This window comes from Lonchura striata, chromosome 1 (genome assembly GCF_046129695.1).
Source record: "Lonchura striata isolate bLonStr1 chromosome 1, bLonStr1.mat, whole genome shotgun sequence".
In the NCBI taxonomy this organism is placed as follows: domain Eukaryota; kingdom Metazoa; phylum Chordata; class Aves; order Passeriformes; family Estrildidae; genus Lonchura; species Lonchura striata.
In genome coordinates this window covers 113,879,885-113,901,646 of record NC_134603.1, presented here as the reverse complement: position 1 = coordinate 113,901,646, position 21,762 = coordinate 113,879,885, and the positions used below count along the sequence as shown (strand labels likewise).

Below are 21,762 nucleotides of genomic sequence, written 5' to 3'. Positions count from 1 at the left end.
ATAAATATATGTCCCAAAACAAATGATGACACTCTGGCTCTAAACAGCCCTTAGGTTGCTTAGGTTTAGTAAGTCTATTTCTTTCTACCTCTGGCTTGTCTTAATCTGGAAACAGATGTCCTGCTCCATTATCTGAAGCACAACTGGACTCACTGGAGCAGTTATGGATGTGTGCCACGTTTCAGATTTTAACTGAATTTGTATTTTTTTTAAGTGTATATATAGAAGATTTGCTTTGTAGATTATATTTGCTCAGACATACAAAGGCTGCAATTCAACATAAAAAAGGCCTATACAGAACCTGTAGGTCATGTTGTGTGAAGGCTTGCCCCTCCTAATTTCTTTCCTTCTTTTGAAAAATTTTAGATTTTCTTTTCCAATTTACTGGATTCAAAATATGCAAGTATAAGGAAAAGTCCTCACTTGACATTTTGATCAGAAAGCACTGACCATGTTGAATCACTTGTCCATGGGAATGTATTCATAGTGTTACAGCTTGAGAACATGCACAGATCAAACTCATGCCCAAAAGGTGACATCTTCATGGGAAAACAACTGGCTTTTGTTCAGTCCTAGTTCATAGCTCATAGACCCTCAGTTGTGCTGATTAACATCAATAGGCATTTTCTGCAGCACAATGGAACAGAATGATGCTGATGATTTCATCTACAAAATTACTGGCTATTTTTTTGATACTGATTGAAATATATTTATTGAGAAAAAAATCCTGATTTGGAGTTAATATTTCCATATAGAAGGGACTGTGCCACTTAATTACTTAATTTTCTAAAAAAAAAAACAACTTAAATGTTAAAATCAAAAATTCTGTGTGCATAAACCAGCCCGTTTTACTTCCTTCCCTATTTTTTGAAGTTTATTAATGTTCAGAGTTATTGCTAGTAATTATAAAATTACTGCATAATCACTGGGGATTTCTCAGCTCACTTACAATAAAATATTAATCTTCTCAGACTCTCTGACTAAATCTGACCATCACATTCTTACAAAACTAATTTCAGAACAGTACTTTTGTCATTCTTTGAGAAGACATTTCATTACCATGCAAATGGAAGTGCCTCTGAGCAGGCTAGTTGGTATATGCAACATGTAACATGCAAACCATAAGTCACCAAACCATGCAAACCTGAAGTCACTCCACAATTTATACAGAAAGTTTAACTCAAATTTGACTGGGAATACCACTGTTTTCTTGAGATCTGGTATTTACATATGGGAAAGTGGTGGGTAGATATCTATCATATGTGCAAATATTAGAAAGAACACCTGTGTAAGATACTGTGTCTCACCACCAAAGAAAGAACTTTTAAAGGAAATGCATTTGGTAATTAAATTAATAATGGGCAATTAATATAATAGAAGCAGGCAGCCTATTTGGAAGCAACAGAAGTACATAATGTAATCAAAGCATATTTGGTCCAATTACTTGCATTGGTTTATTTATTTAAAGGCATGTTGTGTACACACACTACCTTTCAACATTTATTTTAGAGGAGAGTGCAGTGTTTGACAGGCCAAGAGAACACTGAAAAAGACCATGAGCTTACTTCAAAAAATAGACATCATCAATAAGCAGTTTAGGCAACTAAAAATTCAGCTTCAAAGTCAATGTCTCAGGAATACTTTTCAGTAGACTAGGGCACACACTCCCAAGTGTATCAGAAAGGAAGCTGCCAGTATCTGCAAAACTGGCTCCAAGTTGTTAATCTTGAACACATGAAAAATCCACTCTAACATGTAATTTTAACATGGACTACAGACCAAAAACTGAACACACAAATCAGCCAAGAATTGTGACTTTCTTTATCATGAAACTAATCTAAACCCAGTGTCACACTCAAAAGCAGGTTAAGGTAGACTAATCTTTCTGTCATTCTTCATAAGTGCCTAAACAGGGAGCCTCTGTAGCCAGCCACAGGCAGTCATTAATTTCACACTGTGAAAACACTTTCTAAAGACAACTCTGTAATCCAGCGTGGTTATTTACCTGTCATAGTCTTGGCAAATCTCCCCAACAGCCACCAAAGCTTTCAGGTACTCATTGGGCTGATAGGGGTGGATGTAGTGCAGCGAGCAGCTGTTCCTGGGGTCGCCGTTCGATGCAGTGAAATCTATAGCTACCTGGAAAAGAAGAGAAGTCAATGTGCTGCAGAGCTCTTCTGAGCATAAACACACCTACATCAACTATATATCTTTACCAGAAATAATCTGCTGCAGCAAAGAGACAGCGGGCTCACAGCAAAGGTCATTTTACAGCGTACTTAATCAAATTGGAATTAGGATTGTACTGGTAAATATATATATAAAGCAAATGACAGTTTATAAAATAAGAGGTAATAAAACTAAAATGGCATAATTAGGTAAAAAATTACCTGCATTGCTATTCTATGGGGAAAATTATGTTCTAATACAAATGAATCAAATTAACTATCTCCAGGTTCTCATATTTAATTAAATTATTACAGCTCAGGTAACATTCAGGACATAAAAGCTTTGCAGTAAAAAAGTCTGTAGAGAGTTACAAGTCCTACTAAAACTATATAGTAGAATTCCAATTAGGGACATTTCTTAGCTATTTTAATTGTTACTGTGGCTGTAGTAGTAGATATTGCTTGTCTGGTATTTTTTCTCTTCAAAACATCTAAGCATTAAAAATTAACCCTCCCAATTTCACAATTGATAGCAAGCTTAAACATGAGCTGCAGGGTAAAAAATAAAGCTTGAATCCTGTGAAGATTTTTTGTTGTTGTTTTTGTAAGACCTTAGAGAAGATTGTGGGTAGCAATGAAAAAAAGCAAGTATTAATGAATCATCTTAAAATTAATTTCTCCCTTCTAAAATACTCTTTATATTTCTCACTGAAGGTAGGCTCTGGCATGCATCTTCCTTTCTTATGGATCAGAAAATCCTCTGATGAATGCTGCTTTATAGGAATTTCTAAAAGAAGGAACAAGAATCCCAAGGGTCTTACAGAGGGAACAAAGCCATTTATAAAACATCCATGTGTCCAATAACCCATTTCTCTAAAAAACCCACTACACCTGAATATTCAATAGACAAATGCAGCAAGTTCAGATTTCAGTTTTACAGAGTAGCTGAAAGGTAAGAAAGGGTCTTGCTAAAGGCTGCAAAAAGAACTCTGAAGGCACAGCTTGTTTTTGCAAATGTTCAGCTTCCCCAGCTGCAGCCTCTGCTTGGCACAGGGAACACTATTTATGCAGCTTCAAAATGAAAATGAAACATGACATTTTCATGCTTCCTTAAAAAAAAATATACACAGCCCTTCTGAAACTTATTTTTGTTGCTAAAAATTTAAAGAGAAGTATCATACTAGGTCAACCCAACATGGCTTTCCTCCACTGTGATTTTTCATCTCTATCTTAGCTGAAGAAACTAACCCCTAGTAGGCTTGGAAATTCCTTCTTTGCCTTGATCATGCATGAACCTCTGGCATCTCACCACATTCAGTCAGGAGAGAGATGAGCTTTTTGGCTTGCAAGTAAGAGTAATCTTTCACCTCTGCTTCCTACTCACAGTTCAGGCACTGAAGCACTGAGTTTCATAGATCTTTTTCCAAAAATGATATCTGGATTTAACTTGAATAAATCAACTGAGAACCTCTCATGACTTCACTTGTGAGGGCACATAACTGAGGAAACACTGCACATATTAAACTGAGAAAGAAAGCAACACTAGAGGCTTGTGAAAGCCAAGAGAAATCCATGGATGCTTGTATGGACTAGCTTAGTTTTGGGAAAGTTATTTGTAAAAAAAATCTTATTCAATGTATGCATATTTTCTTAAAAATAAGTATATTTTCTCTGATAGTAATTCAACATAAATTTGATTACAGAAGGCACAAAAATGCCACTGTATGATAGGGAAGCAAAGGGGATTCCTGTAAAATTGTTTAAAGTGGGTGTTTTTACTGACAATCCCAAAGCACTAAGACACATTAACAAGACTTTAGTGACACCTCAGACAGATCTGGACAAGTCTCCCTTTATGGCTAACTGCTTTGGAAATTAAATCAAGAATATGGAGTACGAATAAGCAGTGAGTTTCATGAGCTTGGAAAAAAGCTTGTGGCTAGTGTTTGGGAAAGCAAAAAAAAAAACCAACTTCCTGAAACAAGCTTCCTTTTGGAAATGGTCCTTGCAGAAGAGGTCTGCTGAAAAGTAAAAAAATATCCTAATTTCCTATGATGAAGAATTTATGAATATTTGTACTTGGATGCAGCATGCTTCTTGAATTTGATCCAAATCTCTGCTTGACTTCCACAGGGAGGACTTACAAAAAAGATGACCGCTGTAAATTGCCACGATTCCAAAATAACAACGCAGAGCTCTGCTCCTTTAGCATTACCCAGCAGAACCAAGGTCTTGTGCAAATACATTGGATAAGGATTTGTAAAAATAAATTAATACATGACAAAAGTTATGTTAATATCACAATTGTGCTTATCTTTTGGGCAGCAAAGTAGGAATCTTTCTTATCATACGTGCATTTGATTTTATCAGCTTATCTTTAAATGTATCAGTTCCAGTGTCGAAGTGTCATCCAGTGTCCAGTGTCATCTTCCCTCAGCTAAATAAGAGCATAACAGAGCAATAACTACACTCAGTACTAGCTTCTTTTTTTATCCTCACACTTGTAAAAGGGTGATTTTCACTACACTCAAAACATCCTACAGAGCTGGGACCTCCTGCTATATCTGTCAGCAACAAATCAGGCTGCCCAACACCGTGACCTGCCTGAGAGAGTATCTGTCCAATATATCTTTCTATTACAGCTCCTTTTATGCATGTTACACATCCTTTCTGCTGTACATCCTGAAGTGATGAAAATGTCTTCTGACTACAGACCCATTTGCACTGCCAACCTCTGAACACTTCTTCTGCAGCAGTGTACACAATCTGATAAGAGATACAGTGTTTGGCAATAAGCTGGGCATAAAAATAGAGGGCTGGAATCAGTACTATTGATCTTTATAGATGAAAGCTTCTTAATAACTGGTTGTTAAGTGAAGGAAAAGTTTACTTTCATTTTTCCAAGACATTCTTTCTAACTACAAACCATGTTTCTACAATGAAGATACAAAGAACACACAGCATGATGTTACCAAGGCTTCCATTAGTGCCTTAAATTAGCAGGTACATCACACTACAGCTTTTTGTTATCAAACGTGTGCCTAGCATCCCAGTTTCCCTCCCTCAGCAAGTGCCCTTTCAAATCACAGTTGTATCATACTGCCTGTACACAGCAGGAGCTCAACAAAAACGTCATTAATATTAGGACAATGACAACAACAATACATGTATCAGGAGAGTTTCAAACAATCCCAAAACCACTAAAGTTAGAAAAAATGGAAATCTGGGAAAGTCCAAGAAATAGGCCTGCTCCGATACAGTGGTCTGAATTAATCAGATTAGGACTATGTGAAGAGGAGATTATATGATGCATGCAGAAAGCAAGAGAGAATGGAATATCTCCCCAGCAGGCTGCATCCTTTTGTTTCAGTGACCACTGGAGAATTAATTTTGGAACACAACAGTACATCTCACAACCAGTCTGTGCTGAGGACTGCTGGAAGAAGAGTGGAGGAAAACATGTGGAGAACCATTCTGTGATGATGTTGAGTAGAGCCACTGGGTCCTGCATGCAGAGAGCCATAGGTACAGAGATGTCACAATGGCTCACCCTGGGTCCTTGCATGTTGAAAATTGATAGTGATGAGCTTACACAATACTGTGGATTCACCATTAAGGACAACAGTAATGCAGGGATCTCTGTGGCTGACAGTGTAACAAATCTTCCATTTCCTTTATGTCCTCATTGCCCACCCTTGAAAATGAGCTTACTGAAGTTTTCTGTAACCCATTTTTTGTTTCATTTTAGTAAAATGAACTACATTAAAACACAGTAGAAGCCATTACCCACTTTAACCCAATTGCCCTACCACTTTCAAACTTGTGTTTCACAGCCTACTAGTAGGAAACCTTGACAAGTAAACAAAAGGCAAGCAAATTGCCATAACCCTTCTTTGCTCTAAGAACTTGCACTCCCATTGGAAAACAGTTATGAAGAATCAGAGCTTGAAAAGCTGTAACTTAATATGTAAATCCCTAGATACTTTCTAATGGTGGCAGAGTTCTTGAGCTGGAGTTGTGGGAAATACATATTAACTTATCTTTGCACGTGCCTAACCACATTCCCTTATTAGAAAAGGCTTTCAAATATAACATGAAGGCATTAATGTCTTTCTGATAGCCAACTTGAATACATTTGGTAACAAAATTCTTCCAGGCATATTTTAGGGAGGAAATGTCAGAAAAGGTAAATTAAAGGGGTTTCCAGTGACTGCCAAGTTTCAGACTTGAAGGAGAATTGTGCATTGCTGGTACGTGGGGATAAAAAAGAAGTAGCAAGGTAAGGCATAGAAGTAATTACACAGTATGCTTTACATGAAAAAAGACAATTATGAAGATCTTTGTCCACTGCAAAAGGTATTTCCTTCAAAACCAAAACAGAGTCCTCATTTCTGGGTGTTATCCAATGAGTTTGTAATGAGTATGGGCATAGTCCATGTTTAACACTTCAAAAAGCTGATTTGTACACAAGAAGGCAATCCACAACTGTCTGTAGCTGCTCCTAGAACTTTTGGGTAATATTAAAAAAATCTTTCTTTTGTTATCAAATCTTTTTGGGAAGATGGAAAATGTGAAATGGAACATGTCAGCAGCATCCAATGTCTGCTACTTTATATGTGGGAACAGAAATAAGGCAGGATGCTATAGGAAAAGAAAATATCTCCAGAAGAAGAATATTACCTTTCTGCATTAGATTTTAGGCCTTTAGCAGGCATAAATTAGAAATCACATAAACCAGATTGGAACTGAGCCACAATCCGTATTCCTATGCTATGGGAGAAACTGATATATCATATTATATTAAGTATATAAATTTTTAAATACATGATACAAAAAAAGATCAAACCCACACATTATTAAATGTTTCTATTAAATGGAAATACAAAAAGCTGTATTTCTATATAAGAAAAGCCCTGCAAATCTTTTCACACCCTGTTCCTTGAACTGAATAGCTTGTGAGTACACTCTAAATTAGAACTGTGTCCCCCTGTAGTGCCATCTTACTTGGTAGCTCTAGCTGAAATATGAAACACCAGCATTTACCCCAGGCTGGCAGAGAAAAGTCCTTGGCTGGATCTCTGTGTGTGATACTTTCAGTATGGCACTGTTTCAGGGGAAACAACTTGCTTTTACAAAGGACTCATTCTGGAAAGGAAGGCTCAATACATTTTGCAAGAATAACTTAATAATTTACCAAGGAATGGCAAGTAAGAATCATTTCTCTGAAAGTAATGTATTGGTATCTAAGGGGATTCCTTTTCTTCAAAACAAGTTAGAGAAGTAAGACACTTACTGTAAACTGTATTTGGCAGCCTCCCATGATATAATCTAAGAAAGAATGCATCTTGTGTATCTGCAGACAAGAAAGCAAGACATTCAACTTAGCTATGTACTGACAAAACATATGAGAATTGCCTGAAAAAAGGATAAATTGGAAGGAGGAGAGGGACCAACTGAAAATAAGATAAAGGAAGAATCATTAAATACAGTTTGAGACAGAAACAAAACTATAAACAGAAAAATCAAAATTCTAAACCTACAGAAAGGAAAACAAAAAAGCAGAACCAACATCTCAGTGGGAAGTCAGAGGAAAATTTGCAGTTTGTTTAAGAGTAACAAGAGCAATGTTGTAGATATTATGGAAGTATTACAAGGGATACAAACAAAGTTGGACAGTATTTAGGTGTTAGAGTTTAGTATTGTCTTTTCCATTCTTCAAGAGCAGGAACAGGGCAAGAGAAATGAAACAAGAGTTGAGGACCATCAACTTGCTTTTGAGATTCACGTCCTTGCCTTTACTTTTTGTAGGGAATAGTTTCCTCGGCTATTCTACAGGCAGTTCCACTTTGTTCCAAGCACCATTAAAATATATCACTGAGAGCTTAGTGAAGAAATTGTCAAAGAGCAAAACATATATTTACCTTGCATTGGTTAAGGATGACAATGCCTGAGTTCTTGTAGTTCTTCTTCTTTGCTTTGTACTTGGGGTTGATGCATTCCCATTGTACCTGTAAAAAAAAAATAGCAGTCATTCTTTGCAGGAAAAATTATGTACAGATTGAATAATTATCATAAACTTCACTGCCCAATTTCCACAGTTGACTAAATCATTACAGATAGTGGTGCACAGAGAGGAAAAAAATGAAAACTGTTAACTATGCAGAGAATAGTTAATAGAAAAAGGCCCAGGGCAAACATCAGTCTTTGAACATATACATGTAGCTGTGGCACTGAGGGAGACATCCAGATTAATTTGTTGTCTTCTTCCAGTCTTGTAGTTTGAGGTGTTACATAAGCAAGATTGAGGATCTTTTGATATCATTTAAGAGGACAAAAGAAGAAGGAACTTAATACAAATGAAAATACTGGAGAGAGTAACCTGATGCATTGTATTAACTACAAAACTGTTGTCACAGTAATACTGAGTTTTGTATTAAACTCATAATTAGAAAAATTTTGGTCAGCAATCATCTCCCTTTCCCTTTAGGTCTGATAGGAAAATAAAAAGTTAAGAAAATCAGTAAAATGTTCACAAAGATGCAGCTAACTAATGATATTTGAAATTTATCCCTAAGAATATATTAAGATCCCTTTTTGAATTGTATTTTATTGTTTTATTAACAAATAGTCAATTTTACAGCACAACAGTCCTACCTTGTTACTGAAATATATCTCCTTGTTCTTACCATATCTCCCAGGTTCTTAATAATTTTGACTTGAAATGTTCTGCCATCCTCTAGTTTTAGGCAGACTGATAAGGCCAAGCTTTCAGACCCTCACCTCTAATGTTAACAGGTATTATTCATGCCTTTACTACAGGAGTAAAATGTACATTTGTACATGCAATTGTCTATTGGCATTTGTGTATACAGGTTTTTATCTGTAATATGCTGTTAATATGGTGAATAGCATGAGTATTTCCCTTCAGGGTGCTGTTTGCAACTGTGGAGACAAAACATGTGATGCTGGATAACAGAAAGAAATACAATTCCAAAAGGAACCAGAATGATTGATTATCTAAAAATCTCTATGATGACATTTTGAAATTAAACATGCCTTAAGTGTTACAGTGTTTTGCCTACAATGAAAATCTGCCTAAGTGTTATAATACTTTGAGGTAGAATACTTTGAGTGTTATAACACAGTGAGGTACATATGTGGTTTGTCTTAGCAAAGTGTTAAAGCACCAAAAACTATTTTTACTTTGTGCTCAGCCCCAGAAATTGCATTGAACTTCAAACCAGTGTCTAACAGCAATTATTTGGGTGTCTCTGAAGTATTCCAGATTTAGAGACTTTGTCAAACATCAAAAAAAGGGAAGTCAAAACATATGGCTTTGGAGCAATATGAGACCATTTCTGCACAGGGGAGGAGGGGTATCTTCATCACTGTGAAATGGAGACGGGTGACAGAGTGAAAAATAGGAAAAGACAAAAGAACTGTTCCAACTGCAGGAAAAAACATCTGCTTGCTCTCCCAGCTAGCCTACAGCTCACTTATTTGTCTTATGAAACAAATTTTCCAACTGAGAAGACAGGCAGATACAGGCCCTCATGTTCAGGGGAAATCCTCCGTAAATGTTTTTTCTCTACTCAAGAGAAGCAGTCAGGCTCAAGAAATAAAATCCCTTCTCTCCCAGCCAAGAGAGTGCTCTGTAACACAACCCTGGAGTGCAATAAGCTCATATTTGGGTCTGAAAGCAAGGTAAAAGTACTGCCCAATCTTGATAGGTTGCTGTCAGGCAAAATGATTTAAACCACAGTTGTCTCCACATTTACTCAAAGCATTTCTACAGAGAAATCATGATGTCTGTATTTCATACATAAACTGTAATATGTCAAATAGAAAGAAAAAATAGGAGACAGGATTTGCATTCTTCCCTTTGACACTGAAGTACACTGGAGAGGTGCAGTAGCTTTGCCCTGAACATCCAAGGTAAACATCCTTAATTTTAGCATTCTCCAACATGAATATTTTTATAATGTGGATATTTAAACAAGGCCTGACCTATACGAAGCCATATACTCTGCAGATAATTTCTCTTCCTATGAAAAGGATTATTTAAGCCTGAAAAAAGAAATTTCCATGGTGTTTTTATGGAAGAAGTTCATAGTAAATAAAGACCAATGTGGCATAGAACATAATTTCAAGAGAGAAAAGAATATTTCAGGTTCCTTTTGCTAACTATAAAATGCAATTATGAATGTTCACCTACTTTGCAAAACATTTTGAGATGTATGGATAACAATTCTCAGTAACTACCTAAAGTATTAAAATATCATTAAAATATTGTGTGCAAGTCACTAATATTATTGGCTTCTGTGGACAATACAGCAAAGGATATAAAGTTTACAGAAAGTAGGAAAACAAAAGGAAAGAACACTTTTGCACTTATTAAAGTGCAAATTGATTATAGTATAACAAAGGAAAGGGAATAAGAGGGGAGAGAGAAGACATTTCCCAGTTCATAGGCTTAAAAAAGCCAGTAAGACTGTTTTACACAAAGCTAAGTCCTCACTTAACCACCATTATCCAGTTCTGGATCCTTGGCAATTCCCACAGTTGAAGCTAAAGATGTAACAAGCATCATTTGAAGTAAATTCCCTATACAGGTCTTACTGTTTATCCAGCTTTTATAATGAGAACAGAGTTCAGAATACAGCTCTAAGCAGGTAAGTAATAACAAGAAACAATTCTCAAATATTTTGCTAGCACTGTTGAGGCCAACCTCAATTTCCAGTCTGTTCCTACATTCCCAGTATTGATTTAGTATCTGACATTGTTTTTATTGATCCATTTTTGCTCTTAAATTAACTTTTCAGTTCAGAGGAAACTAATGCAATAGTCTGCAATCTGACACTAATGGTAAACATTGTGAAGTTTGGATTTGTCATTCTGAAAGTCACTTAGCATTTCCTCTGAATGCCTGTCAGCTCTGGGCTGTGCAAGCTCTTTCCCTATCAAACAACACAGAGAATCTGAAACAGAAAGCAACCTGGTTTTAAATTATATACTGTTAATTTAAGTAATGTTGCAAATGTTGGCAATGGACTCCCAAGACTATACTGTGCTGGTGTTTCTTTTATATGCTTAAATTTAAACCACTGTGTGGAGAATTTCTGAACAAACTCCATTCAGCTATTTTCCAATGAGACTCAGTGAACTAATGCTGACACTTGGAAGGTCCCAACACTCTTGTGCCTGTGATGAGGAGACACGGATCCCACAGTGGGAGATGTTACTCTGCACTGAAGGATACTGTCTTTCCAAACAGCCCTACTCCTTCAGAAGAGAAAGAAAAGCAAATAATGCAACCACTTCTGCCATATGCCAGCAAAGGGAAGTGGAGGTGACTAAATGAAAGCAACCATTGTAGAAACAAAATTTGGACAGTATGTGGCACAAGCTATTCAGAGAAAGGACTGAAGGTGTCAGGAGAGTTTCATGTACTCCAAGGCAAGACAAATAGCAGATAGCAGATGCTTTCTCTGGGACAGTGCTAGCACACCAGGACATTGGGTAGGCCTGTGAGGAAAGGACTAGAGAACTTGCATTGCTTGTTGTATGTTTTTGGCATAGCTTGTGTTGGCAGTAAGATGCTCTCTTGCCTCGCCTGCACTTTGTTTCTCTCTTCTTCCTTCCTGTTCAGCTGCTGCAATGAATCGCACAGTTTGAGAATGACAAAGGAGGCACTGCAGTCTAATGGATGGGGCAAAACCCCCAATCGATAGCAGGCAGCATTATATCCTGCGCTGTCTCTTCCTGATGCCTCAAGATAAACAAACCACTTTGATGTGAACTGAGTCTCCGCCCACATGAAAGGTGGCTTTATTCCTGCCATCCCTCTAGGACAGGATAGTTTTGTGATTTTTTTTCTCTTTCTGTCCCAGAAATACATCCACCAAGAGAGAACACCTGCCTTTAATCACTGGCAGAGGTTTCCTCTGGAAACTTGCCCCTGGAGAACGAAGTGGAAATTAAAGCATTTCTTGTTTTCCCTGCTAAGCCTCCAGCCTCCCCTGTGCTTCTGAGGCTGTACCAATGGTTGCCTCCTCACAGGGATTTGGCAAGTGCCTGGTGTGGCTGCACCCTCTGCTGCCCTGTCTGTGGCCAGCAGCAGCTGCTGATGTTGCAGACAGTCCTGGGCTGTCTCCTGATAAAACTGGAATTGTCCACAGGTGTCAATAACACCTTGGCCCATTACCAAGAGCTTAAATGTCTCATGGTGCAGAGTCATCTGAAGAGCTACTAGATGGAAAAGCCCTCCCTAATAATACCCTGAACTTGTGGGAATGTCAGTGGAGATGAGAAATACAACAGGGTTTCTTCCTCCTCTTTCCTTTTGTGTGTGTGCAAATGCACACGTGTCCACTTTTTATGTAATACAAGAACAGATTTTTCCCTTATGTAACTCCTCTGCTGCATGGGGATCCAGGTGATTTCTCTGCCTTTTTTTCCTCTCAAATCCCCCTGGCTTTATTGCCTTGATTAAAAAAACCCAAAAAAGTGATTTTTTTTTCTCATCAGTAGAGGATTTCTCCTTTCAACTATGATAAGCTTTAATAGCATTTCCATTTATGTAATCTCAAGCTTCTTGTTGTCCTGTTTAAATATGCTTGATAAATTAATATTAGAATGCCTTAGAAACCGCCACTGTACACACATACTAAAAACATATATTATATGTATTCTTGGAAGAAATCCTAAGACACAATAAACTCAGAGTACTTATTACTTGAAAAGATAAGGATAAAGTTATTCTTACTGTGTTTTTTCTTTTTTTTTTTTTTTTTTTGTTTTGTTTTTTTTTTGTGTCAAGATTAAGTGAAAGAGTAAATAATAAAGTTTGGAATGGTGGAAAGTGTTAATAGAAGATCATGAAACTACAGAATTACAAGTTGGAAAAGACTTCTAAGATCATTGAGTCCAACTGCTAAGCCAGCACCACCAATTTCACCATTAAACCATGGTTCATGCAAGGGCTATTTAAGATGTGCACTTGAACAAGAGGATGTCTTTGTGCCATTTTTTATTGGTGGTCAGTATGAAAGCAGGCTAGCTGTCAGAACATAAAAGCCTATAACCATAATGTAATTTTGATGGAACAGGAACACGTAAAGTTATTATCCTGAGGTTGTTCATGATCAGAAAAGCTTCTTAAAACAGAAGACCAGCAAGTTTTCCCAGAATTCAGTCCCCTCAGCCATGGAGAACACCTAACACTCTGAAGGAGTTGCAATTCAAGATTTGTAAATCTCACCCAAGACATGCCACATTTAGAAAAGAAATTCATAAACAGCTTATGTCATTTCTGATCAAAACAAGTGATCTCATTCAGGAAAGATATTTTCTCTTCACACAGTACTGGTTCAACCACTCAGAATTCACAACATTTATCTAAATGAAGCCTGGTCTCAGACACACATTTCTGAGAAATCTCACAGCCAAGGCACACCAGTAAGCTCATCAGAGGCTGTCATTCAAAACTGGGGATAATCAGTACACAGACTAGGGATGGAACAGTTTTAAAAGCATCACTGGCTCCTGTAAGTAAGCAAGTGACACATATCCATTCTGTCCATCTCAAGCAGTTCTGTAGCAGTTGATAGATTGGCTACAAGACAAAAATATCTTTACTTTTAGAGGAGGAGGTTGAAGAATGGGTCAGAATGCTCTGTGCTTTCTGAAGGATGAACTATGTACAATTAAAAGGCAACTTCAACACCATTGTCAGCCCCTCCAGAGATGAGGTGAGCTGGTGGAATGGTGAGAAGCACTAGCAGCTCATAGATACCACACAGTCCATCCTGCTCACCAGCACAAGCTGTGGTACTCCCACTCTCATTGCTTAATGCATCTGTGACAACTTGTGCTGCTGATTCCAGCCAATACAGACATTGCTGATGGGCAGAGATGGAGATCTGTGGCACTGGTGTAGCCTCCTTTAAAACCACACAGATTTGCAGCTGAAGCTTAATCAGAGTTCTTGGATCCCCTATCAATGATGAATGTTCCTTCCAATTCTCTCCAGCTTCCTGGGAAAGTGAAAAACCCTGGCTGACAATCACTTGATTATCTTTTGACAGAACTATAGCAATGTACTGTAGCTGGCTGTAAAGTCTACTTTACAAAAGAAAATATAACCAAAATAAGAAGCTTCACTGCATCTCCTTAGCAACTCAAATAGGGATGCCAGACCTAAGCCCTACTCTTTACTCTGGCTTCCATAGCACCTGAGATGAAGTTACAGGCTTTGGCCCTCATGTTTGACATTTGACACTCACTGTTGTGATGTAATGTGAAATAATGTTAGCACCAGAGACTGGAGGATGCAGTTTTATTCCTCTGACTGAAAGGAATACTACATGGAAAACAATATTTTCTGGTCTGAGGCTATGAAAGGGTCTCTTCTAGGAACAAAGAACTATGTTTAACCTACTCATCTACGCACCCACATATAATTACATTTCTTTGATAAGACCTTCCTTATCAGAAATAGCTAGCAACACATCTACTTGAAGGCAAAACACCTTCCTTCTCTATAATTTCCTCAAGGTGCACTGAAGCCTCTTTATTGAAAGTAAACACTCCACAGTGCATGCTTTTTCTTTAGGGAGGTTGAAACTAAGGAAGAGAACTGACAACTGATAATCACATTACTTAGTGTTGCCCAAAGGATGTTGACATAAACTATGCACTAAGATGTTTTTATGGGGTCCACAGACAATGCAATATTGCCTTTAGCAGCAATAGTTCTTTCTACAGAATAGAAAAAAATGAGATAGGATGAGGGAGGGACAGGGAGAGAGTGAAAGGGAAATTGCATTCTGGCTCCAGCCAAGTGAAGTGGCTTCCCACATGACTGACCTCTCCTGTACAACCTGTGATCACAGTGTTGTTTTCCGTAAGTACATCATCTGCAGCAGGACCTGCTCAAACTCCTACTGCTTGTTCTTCTCTATTGTGTTCACCAAACCCTGATTTCATCGGGGCAAGAGCCATCTAGCATGTGCATTTATATTTTTTGGACCACTATTTATCAGCCACTTAAATGACTAACACTTACTATCTTATCCACTCAGCCTTGTTTTCCTCTAGAATAGGCTACAAAACAAAGATTAGAAAAGAGGAGAAATGAAACTGATTCCCACCTTGGTGGTAACTGTGTCCCATGACAACTAGTTATACCAACAACAGGGCTTTGCAGATGCAAGCCCACAGAATAACTTAACAGAATGAGAGGAACAAGGAAGAAAAAAAGGCATCATTCCTAGGGTGGAGGAAGATTGCAGATAAAAGGTTAAGGTGAAAGAACCTGCAGAATGGCAAATGGCAGGCCCATAGCAAGAGTAAGATTCAGGCACTAAACCATAGGGCAAAACTAAAACATTTTGGGACAGCACTGTGATGATACTGTAGTGACAACCTAGAACAAGAACTGACAAATGGCTGCATTAACTACTCTGAAAGAGTAATCATTCTTTTTGCTAGCTGAGGATGAAAAAAAGTATATTTCTCCATCATAATAAAGAATACATCTTTTATCCCACAGAGCCATTCCTGGCATTCTGGACTACAAGGCTCTTGTTTTGGCCAACAAGCTGTCTCCTGGGAAGGACCATGATGTGGTTTTAAGACATTTACATTGAAAATACACTCCCTTTACCTCCCTCACACTGTCCCTCCCTAAGACACAGGTATTTGTATACAAATTTGGAGTGTTGTCACATCACTGGTTTTGTTAATGTTATTCATTCTGGGATTTGTTTATCTCCTTTTTTCCACTCAAATTTTATTTGATAAAAGTTTTGATCCTCTGACTTGATTTGAGAGGGAAAACAGGTTTCACTTACACTCAGGTTGTGTTCAGAAGTTATTTATAATGGATGAATATATGACTGATACATACCAGCAATATTTTACACGTGAGCAGCATTTGCCAAACTTTAGTGTATTATAAGAACTTCAACAGAAAATATCTAGAAAAGCATAAATGTTTCTTGACTATGGCATAGACTGACTGCTTATCAGACACCTTCTGACTTTGTGTTAGATTTTAACTAGCACATGATATATATATTGAGATTGCAACAACAGTGGAACAATGAATATAAATTATCTGCAGGATCAACATTTTTGACTCCCCTTCAGAGAATTTATCAAAGCTAACACATTTATAAGTAAGTAATAATAAAAAAATGACAATTTCTGGAATTAGATATGCCAAATCACTTATCATATTAAGTAATTACTATCAATTGCAATTTGAAAATATACAGATAACATAAAACAGTGAAATTATTGATAAGCTAACAATTTAATTTTCCCTGAGGGCTGTAAATCATGAAATACTTAGAAAAACCAATCAGGTTTGTCATGATGGGGTCTAGTTAAAGCTGGCAGCAATGAATGCAGTACATGAGAAAATGAGAAAGATGGAGCATGACCCAATAAAGGCCTTTAGGTGAGCAGGGAAATGCTTTGAGTAGCCAGAATGGGGATCTGCTTTGCAGCACAGCACCTCATGGAAACCATGTGCTTGGACTCAAAGGAAATAAATCTTAGCAGAAAGGAATGTCTGTGGAATGGGAACTAGGAAAAAAACCTCAAGTATTTCAGGCATGAATGTACAGGAACAAATGCTCTTTTATATTTTCAGATTACTGCATCCAGGTAACAGTAAAACCTCTGGGAGTGATCAACATAACTAAGTTCTGGGAAATGATGAGGCAATGCCACCTTCTTTATGGCAGGATTGTCAGGATTGTCTGGGGAACTCTGCTCTACAAAGATTACATATTGAGATTGCTCAGGTGGTTTCCACTTACCTGTCTCCCCTCCATAGCTCCTCGCATTTCCTTGAAAGTTGAGCTAAATTCTCCGATGAAGTCATGCTTTCCATTGGAATCCCAGTCCCAAACTATGCACTGGGGAGACAAAGGGGAAAAGAACAAAGCAGCACATTTTTCTTCTGACAGAAATTCTTGTTCTGATCAAAATAAAATGACAAGTGGAATCTCAACACAGCTTGCTGCTGATAGTTCTGTGTCATGGAGTTTGCCTAATGAAGCATATATTTCAGAAGGAAAGGATTTCTTGTCTGCATCATTTTGCTAGGTGTGAAAATACAGGATTATGTGTATTTGCATATTCATGGTTAAATGGTGTCCCAACTTACCTTGTTGATGTATTTTACAAATACAAGTTAATATTCAAAACCCTGTTTGCCTTGGGCAAACATTACTTTTCTCATTTTTACAGTCAGCGAAGGTGAGACAATAGTTACAGACATCATTTTTTGAAATGGCTTTGAAATTATACACATTAGTGCTTGCTGCCCATATCTTGGCTCTTTCCCAGTGTTGCTCAACAGTGACTACATAAACCAAACCTCACTGGTAGCCTTGCCTAAATTCATGCATAAAGATTAATATCTCAATGAGTTTAGCTTTGAGAATTTTATTTTACGGATTTTGCTAAATACAACTCAGCTAGCCAAGACAGAAGCACATAGCAATAACTACATGCTTTACTGAATTGCAATTTTTAAACTGCTCCAAGGACAACCAAGGGGCTCACAGCTGTAAAGAACAAAATCCCAAATCAAGCCTTATGTTCTCTCTAGATAAAGGTCACATACATTGACTGAATCAGGAGGCCTTTACTGAAAACGTCCTGCTAAAAATTACCTTTTAGGGTTTTTTTAAAAGCAGAAATGTGTCAAAGCCATCTGCCCTGTCACATGAGGAGTGCAATGTTATATCACTATCAGATGGTTCTGAGGGTAACAACAGTGGGTTTTCTCTGCCTTCTTTGTCTCAGCGAGGCTCAGAACTTTTGACCCAGAACTGGTAGACAGACAACACAAGAGGAAGAGCAAAGTTTGCTCCTCAAAGACTCCTAAAGCCAATTGAAGTTTGCTTGGTCCAAAGGCGCAGTGAGTTCATTCAGAAGGAAACTGAAATCATTGGATGGCCACTGGATTTTGAGTTTTAAATATTTCCGAAGAAGAACTTTATTAAAACAGACTTCCCTGTCCACCAGTTATGCTTTCTAACCAGCCTGAAAAACCCATACAAAGCTGCTAGGTGGATGTTCCTTTTTGAGGGTGCAGAAAAGACTCTAGAAAACTTGAGATTTGGACCATCCTACCACCTACTATTTTACCTGCCTTTCCTTTTTTTTTTTTTTTTTTTTTTTTTTTTTTTTTTTTTTTAATGCAGGAATCCCAGATTAGAGGAAGATCTCCAGATCAAAATGTGAAAATATTTTACTCTAAGTCTTGGAGATACTTTTTTTAGCAGCTTTGACATTTAGGGGGTGGATAGGTGGAAAAAAGGGGAAGTTCCTGCATATGTTTATTTATAGGCTAAATTTCATACAAGAACAATCAAATAAAAGTGGGGTTTTGATTCTGACAGTGGTAATAGTGCCTGGGAAAAAACTAGACACAGTATTTTCAACACTAACAGTCCTGGAGTATTCTTTCAGATTAAATCTTCCCTAAAAATTACTCTCTGTTTCTTATCAACAGAAATTTTTAGATGAGCTGGTAACAAGAAAAAAAAAAAATCAAAGGAAAACTAATGTAATTGACAAAAAATTCCTGAAACCACTTTTGTTTCATAGAGCTTGAAAATACAATTTTATTTTTTCTGTGAAATTTCTTGATAATATAAAAAGCTTATTTTTTATTGAGATTACTTTATAAATATTCAATAAAATGGATTTCATAGGTGAAGCATGACTTAAAATTGTTGTTTTTTTTCTGTAATGATTGCAAAAGCTATTTAAGATCTTAGAAGTAATACTAAATAAAAAGATTTGTCAAAATGCCATAGCAAATTGCTCTGAATGTGCAAAAAGTGTGGTTTTATTAAATCTGAGAACTTTGAAAACAATGTTTTTGCAAAAAGTTACTATTTCACAAAGAAAAGGAAAAATAAAAGAACCCTTATTATGAAATTATCCAACCAGGGTTCCTTTTCAGGTTCAGTCTTTAAACTCAATTGGAGCATAAATATGAGAACAGACCCAAGGTTATCGGAGTCCTCCAGAAAAAGGTACTTTGAAAAATTTCTATTAGGGTGCTGACTCTTAAAAATAGGGAAAAGCTCTGAGTGCTTATTTGTGGTTAGAAACTTCGAGTGGAGACAAGTTAGATTACATATAAAATGTCCACTCAACAGGGATCCAACTGCTTTTTCTTTCAAGCTGGAGTTTTTCTAACTTTAGTTTTCAGAAAGCCAGATGGTACTTTAATCTTCATATTGGCTTAATGGAAAAGGCAAACAATTACAGTATTATCTCAGTGCCATTTGTTCAATTACAGCTAAGGGAGAAAGGGGATTCCTGCACATACATCCATTATGACTTCTTTTTTTCCCCCCAAGTCTCACATCTGGCCATAGAAATTAATTGTTACTGTCTGAAAAACATGTTGTACACAAGAATGATCCTGCATTTCAAATGTATGTGAAAAGCATTTCTGAAATGTAGAAATAATGTGGCCCAGACATTTTTATAAAAACTCACTCAGACAGATCATGTAAGCAGGGAAGGATCTTTGAAAATACTTCATAATCCATAATCAGGTAAAGACCACAGATGATAACCAAAGCATTATTTCCCTGTGAAATACTTTAAAGGGCTTTTTGGTCTCTCTTCAAATCAATTCCTCCACAATGTAAACCATACTTTATCTTTACGCAAACTTTAATGTGTTCTTTGGGTCTCTACTCCTAAAGGTTACTTAGGTAGATGATTAACAGTATACCTACACTCTACTAAAAGTCTCATTAATTTAAGGAGGCTTTCCATATATTGAATTTGAATGCTGGTAAATCAGTGTTCAGATAACTGGTGAAAGAATTCATTCTCCTACCTACAGCTTACAAGCTCAAATACAGTGAATAAAATTTTCTGCTAATGCTGCATGGGGATGGAATATCACTGACCAGAATGATGAAGAACATCTTTCCAGTCAGTGCTATTCCATCACCCTGCATGATCCTATCTTCCTCCTGAAAATAACCACTGAGTGCAAGGAGAGGGAGCACTATGCTATCCTTAGTAGAGCTAACCAGTAGACTCAGTTAAAATGATATCAAAGGATCACTCCTGGGTATCCACATCTTCATTCCTTCAGCTTTTCTTGTAAATAGTGCAAAATGAAAGATTTCTTTCCAGGCTAAAATTGAACCTTCACTGGAGAAAGATCCATTAAAAAAAAAAAAAAAAATCTCAGGTGAATGCTGATGGAATTTTTCCCTGGTTTAATTTCAAATTTTTCACCAAGATTAAATTTTCCCAATACTCTCACTACAAAGGGCATTCAAGAAATATTGCACTGGCACTGGAGCTACAACAGCACAAGCTTCTCTGGCTGATTTTTCAGAAGACACTTCCCAGAAGATGACAGCTAGATTAATCTTGCTACCTCTGCATGAACAAGAAATCACTTGCACGATTTCTGATTTTATTGAGACTTTTCCCAAGTCTTAATATTACAGCCAACATTTGTCATAAAATAATTCTTCCCATCATCCTAGCTGGCTTTAACTATGAGAACTAAGAGAAAAGACTGGCTACAGTAAGCTTGTGTTTGTGTGTCTGCAGATCCTGAGGTTATTTTCCCTATACAGCTTCTGAGAAATGCTTAAAGTGATTTGTCCCCATTAGATTTTCACAATGAAAGTACTACCATATACAGCACCTTTGGGTATGGGTAATGGAGAAATGTGGAACTTAACAGTGCAATTTATGAACAAGCCCAAAACATGCTCTGAAGGTCAGTTTCTAAAAGACTGGCAGCAAGTCTCCTGACTAAATCCTACAGTTTCTAAAAGACTGGCAGCAAGTCTCCTGACTAAATCCTATCAGGAGGCAGCTGACAGCCAGACTGCAGAAATGTACTTCTTTAAAATAATCTATTCAATGTCTGGCTATTCTATTCAGCTAGCCAGACACTGCAGATTATAGTATGCACAAAGCCAGTAAGAAACCTGAAAATTCCTGGTCTTGTCTGCCTGAGTGTCTCCAGCTCTGTGTGTGTATGTTCAAAATCCAACTACAAAATGTTAGCGTGGCTTGTGCTGGTACTATCTTGTCACTTAGTTGGAGAGGAAGAGTGTTAGACAGCCCTCCTGACAACCTAAGAACTTACTTAACTTAAACACTTGAATAACTTGTGACCAAAAGATACTGGATTGGGTGGGAGAGAAAACCAAATCCTTGGCCCATTCTCCAGCTGCTCCATGCCAGCAGAAGTGCCAGACAGACAGAAAGGGAGCAGACTCAGGCAGTCACAGTCAAGTCCCTTGAATAGAAGGCTCCCTACCCTGATCTGGCTCTGATCCAGGTGAGATTCTAGTTCAATTGTTGCATCAAAAAGGAGAGTTTTCTCTGTGTTTTTACTTCAGTATGCATCCCCTGACATTCAATAAGGGGTGGAAGGGATACCTTTCAAGAAGGAGAACTCTCTTTGTCCATTAATTGCCTGTTGTGCCTAGCTAGATGTTAGGGTAACAGTACTGAACAAAGTGGCTAAAATTCTGAACAGAAACTGTCTTGGATGGCTCTTCCTTGCATTTCT

At 37.4% G+C, this 21,762-nt stretch overlaps 1 protein-coding gene across 2 annotated transcripts in view; it reads right to left on the bottom strand.

Moving 5' to 3' along the window:
* Positions 1–21,762, bottom strand: part of CPNE4 (copine 4) — a 226,561-nt gene that overhangs the window by 36,979 nt on the left and 167,820 nt on the right. For both annotated transcript variants that reach the window (XM_021531234.3, XM_031503894.2), the window contains 4 exons: positions 16,997–17,095; positions 8,090–8,176; positions 7,462–7,521; positions 2,006–2,139 (listed from right to left, as the gene is read on the bottom strand). In XM_021531234.3, the coding sequence (XP_021386909.1) occupies positions 2,006–2,139; positions 7,462–7,521; positions 8,090–8,176; positions 16,997–17,095 (380 nt within the window). The remainder of the gene's footprint in view (positions 1–2,005; positions 2,140–7,461; positions 7,522–8,089; positions 8,177–16,996; positions 17,096–21,762) is intronic.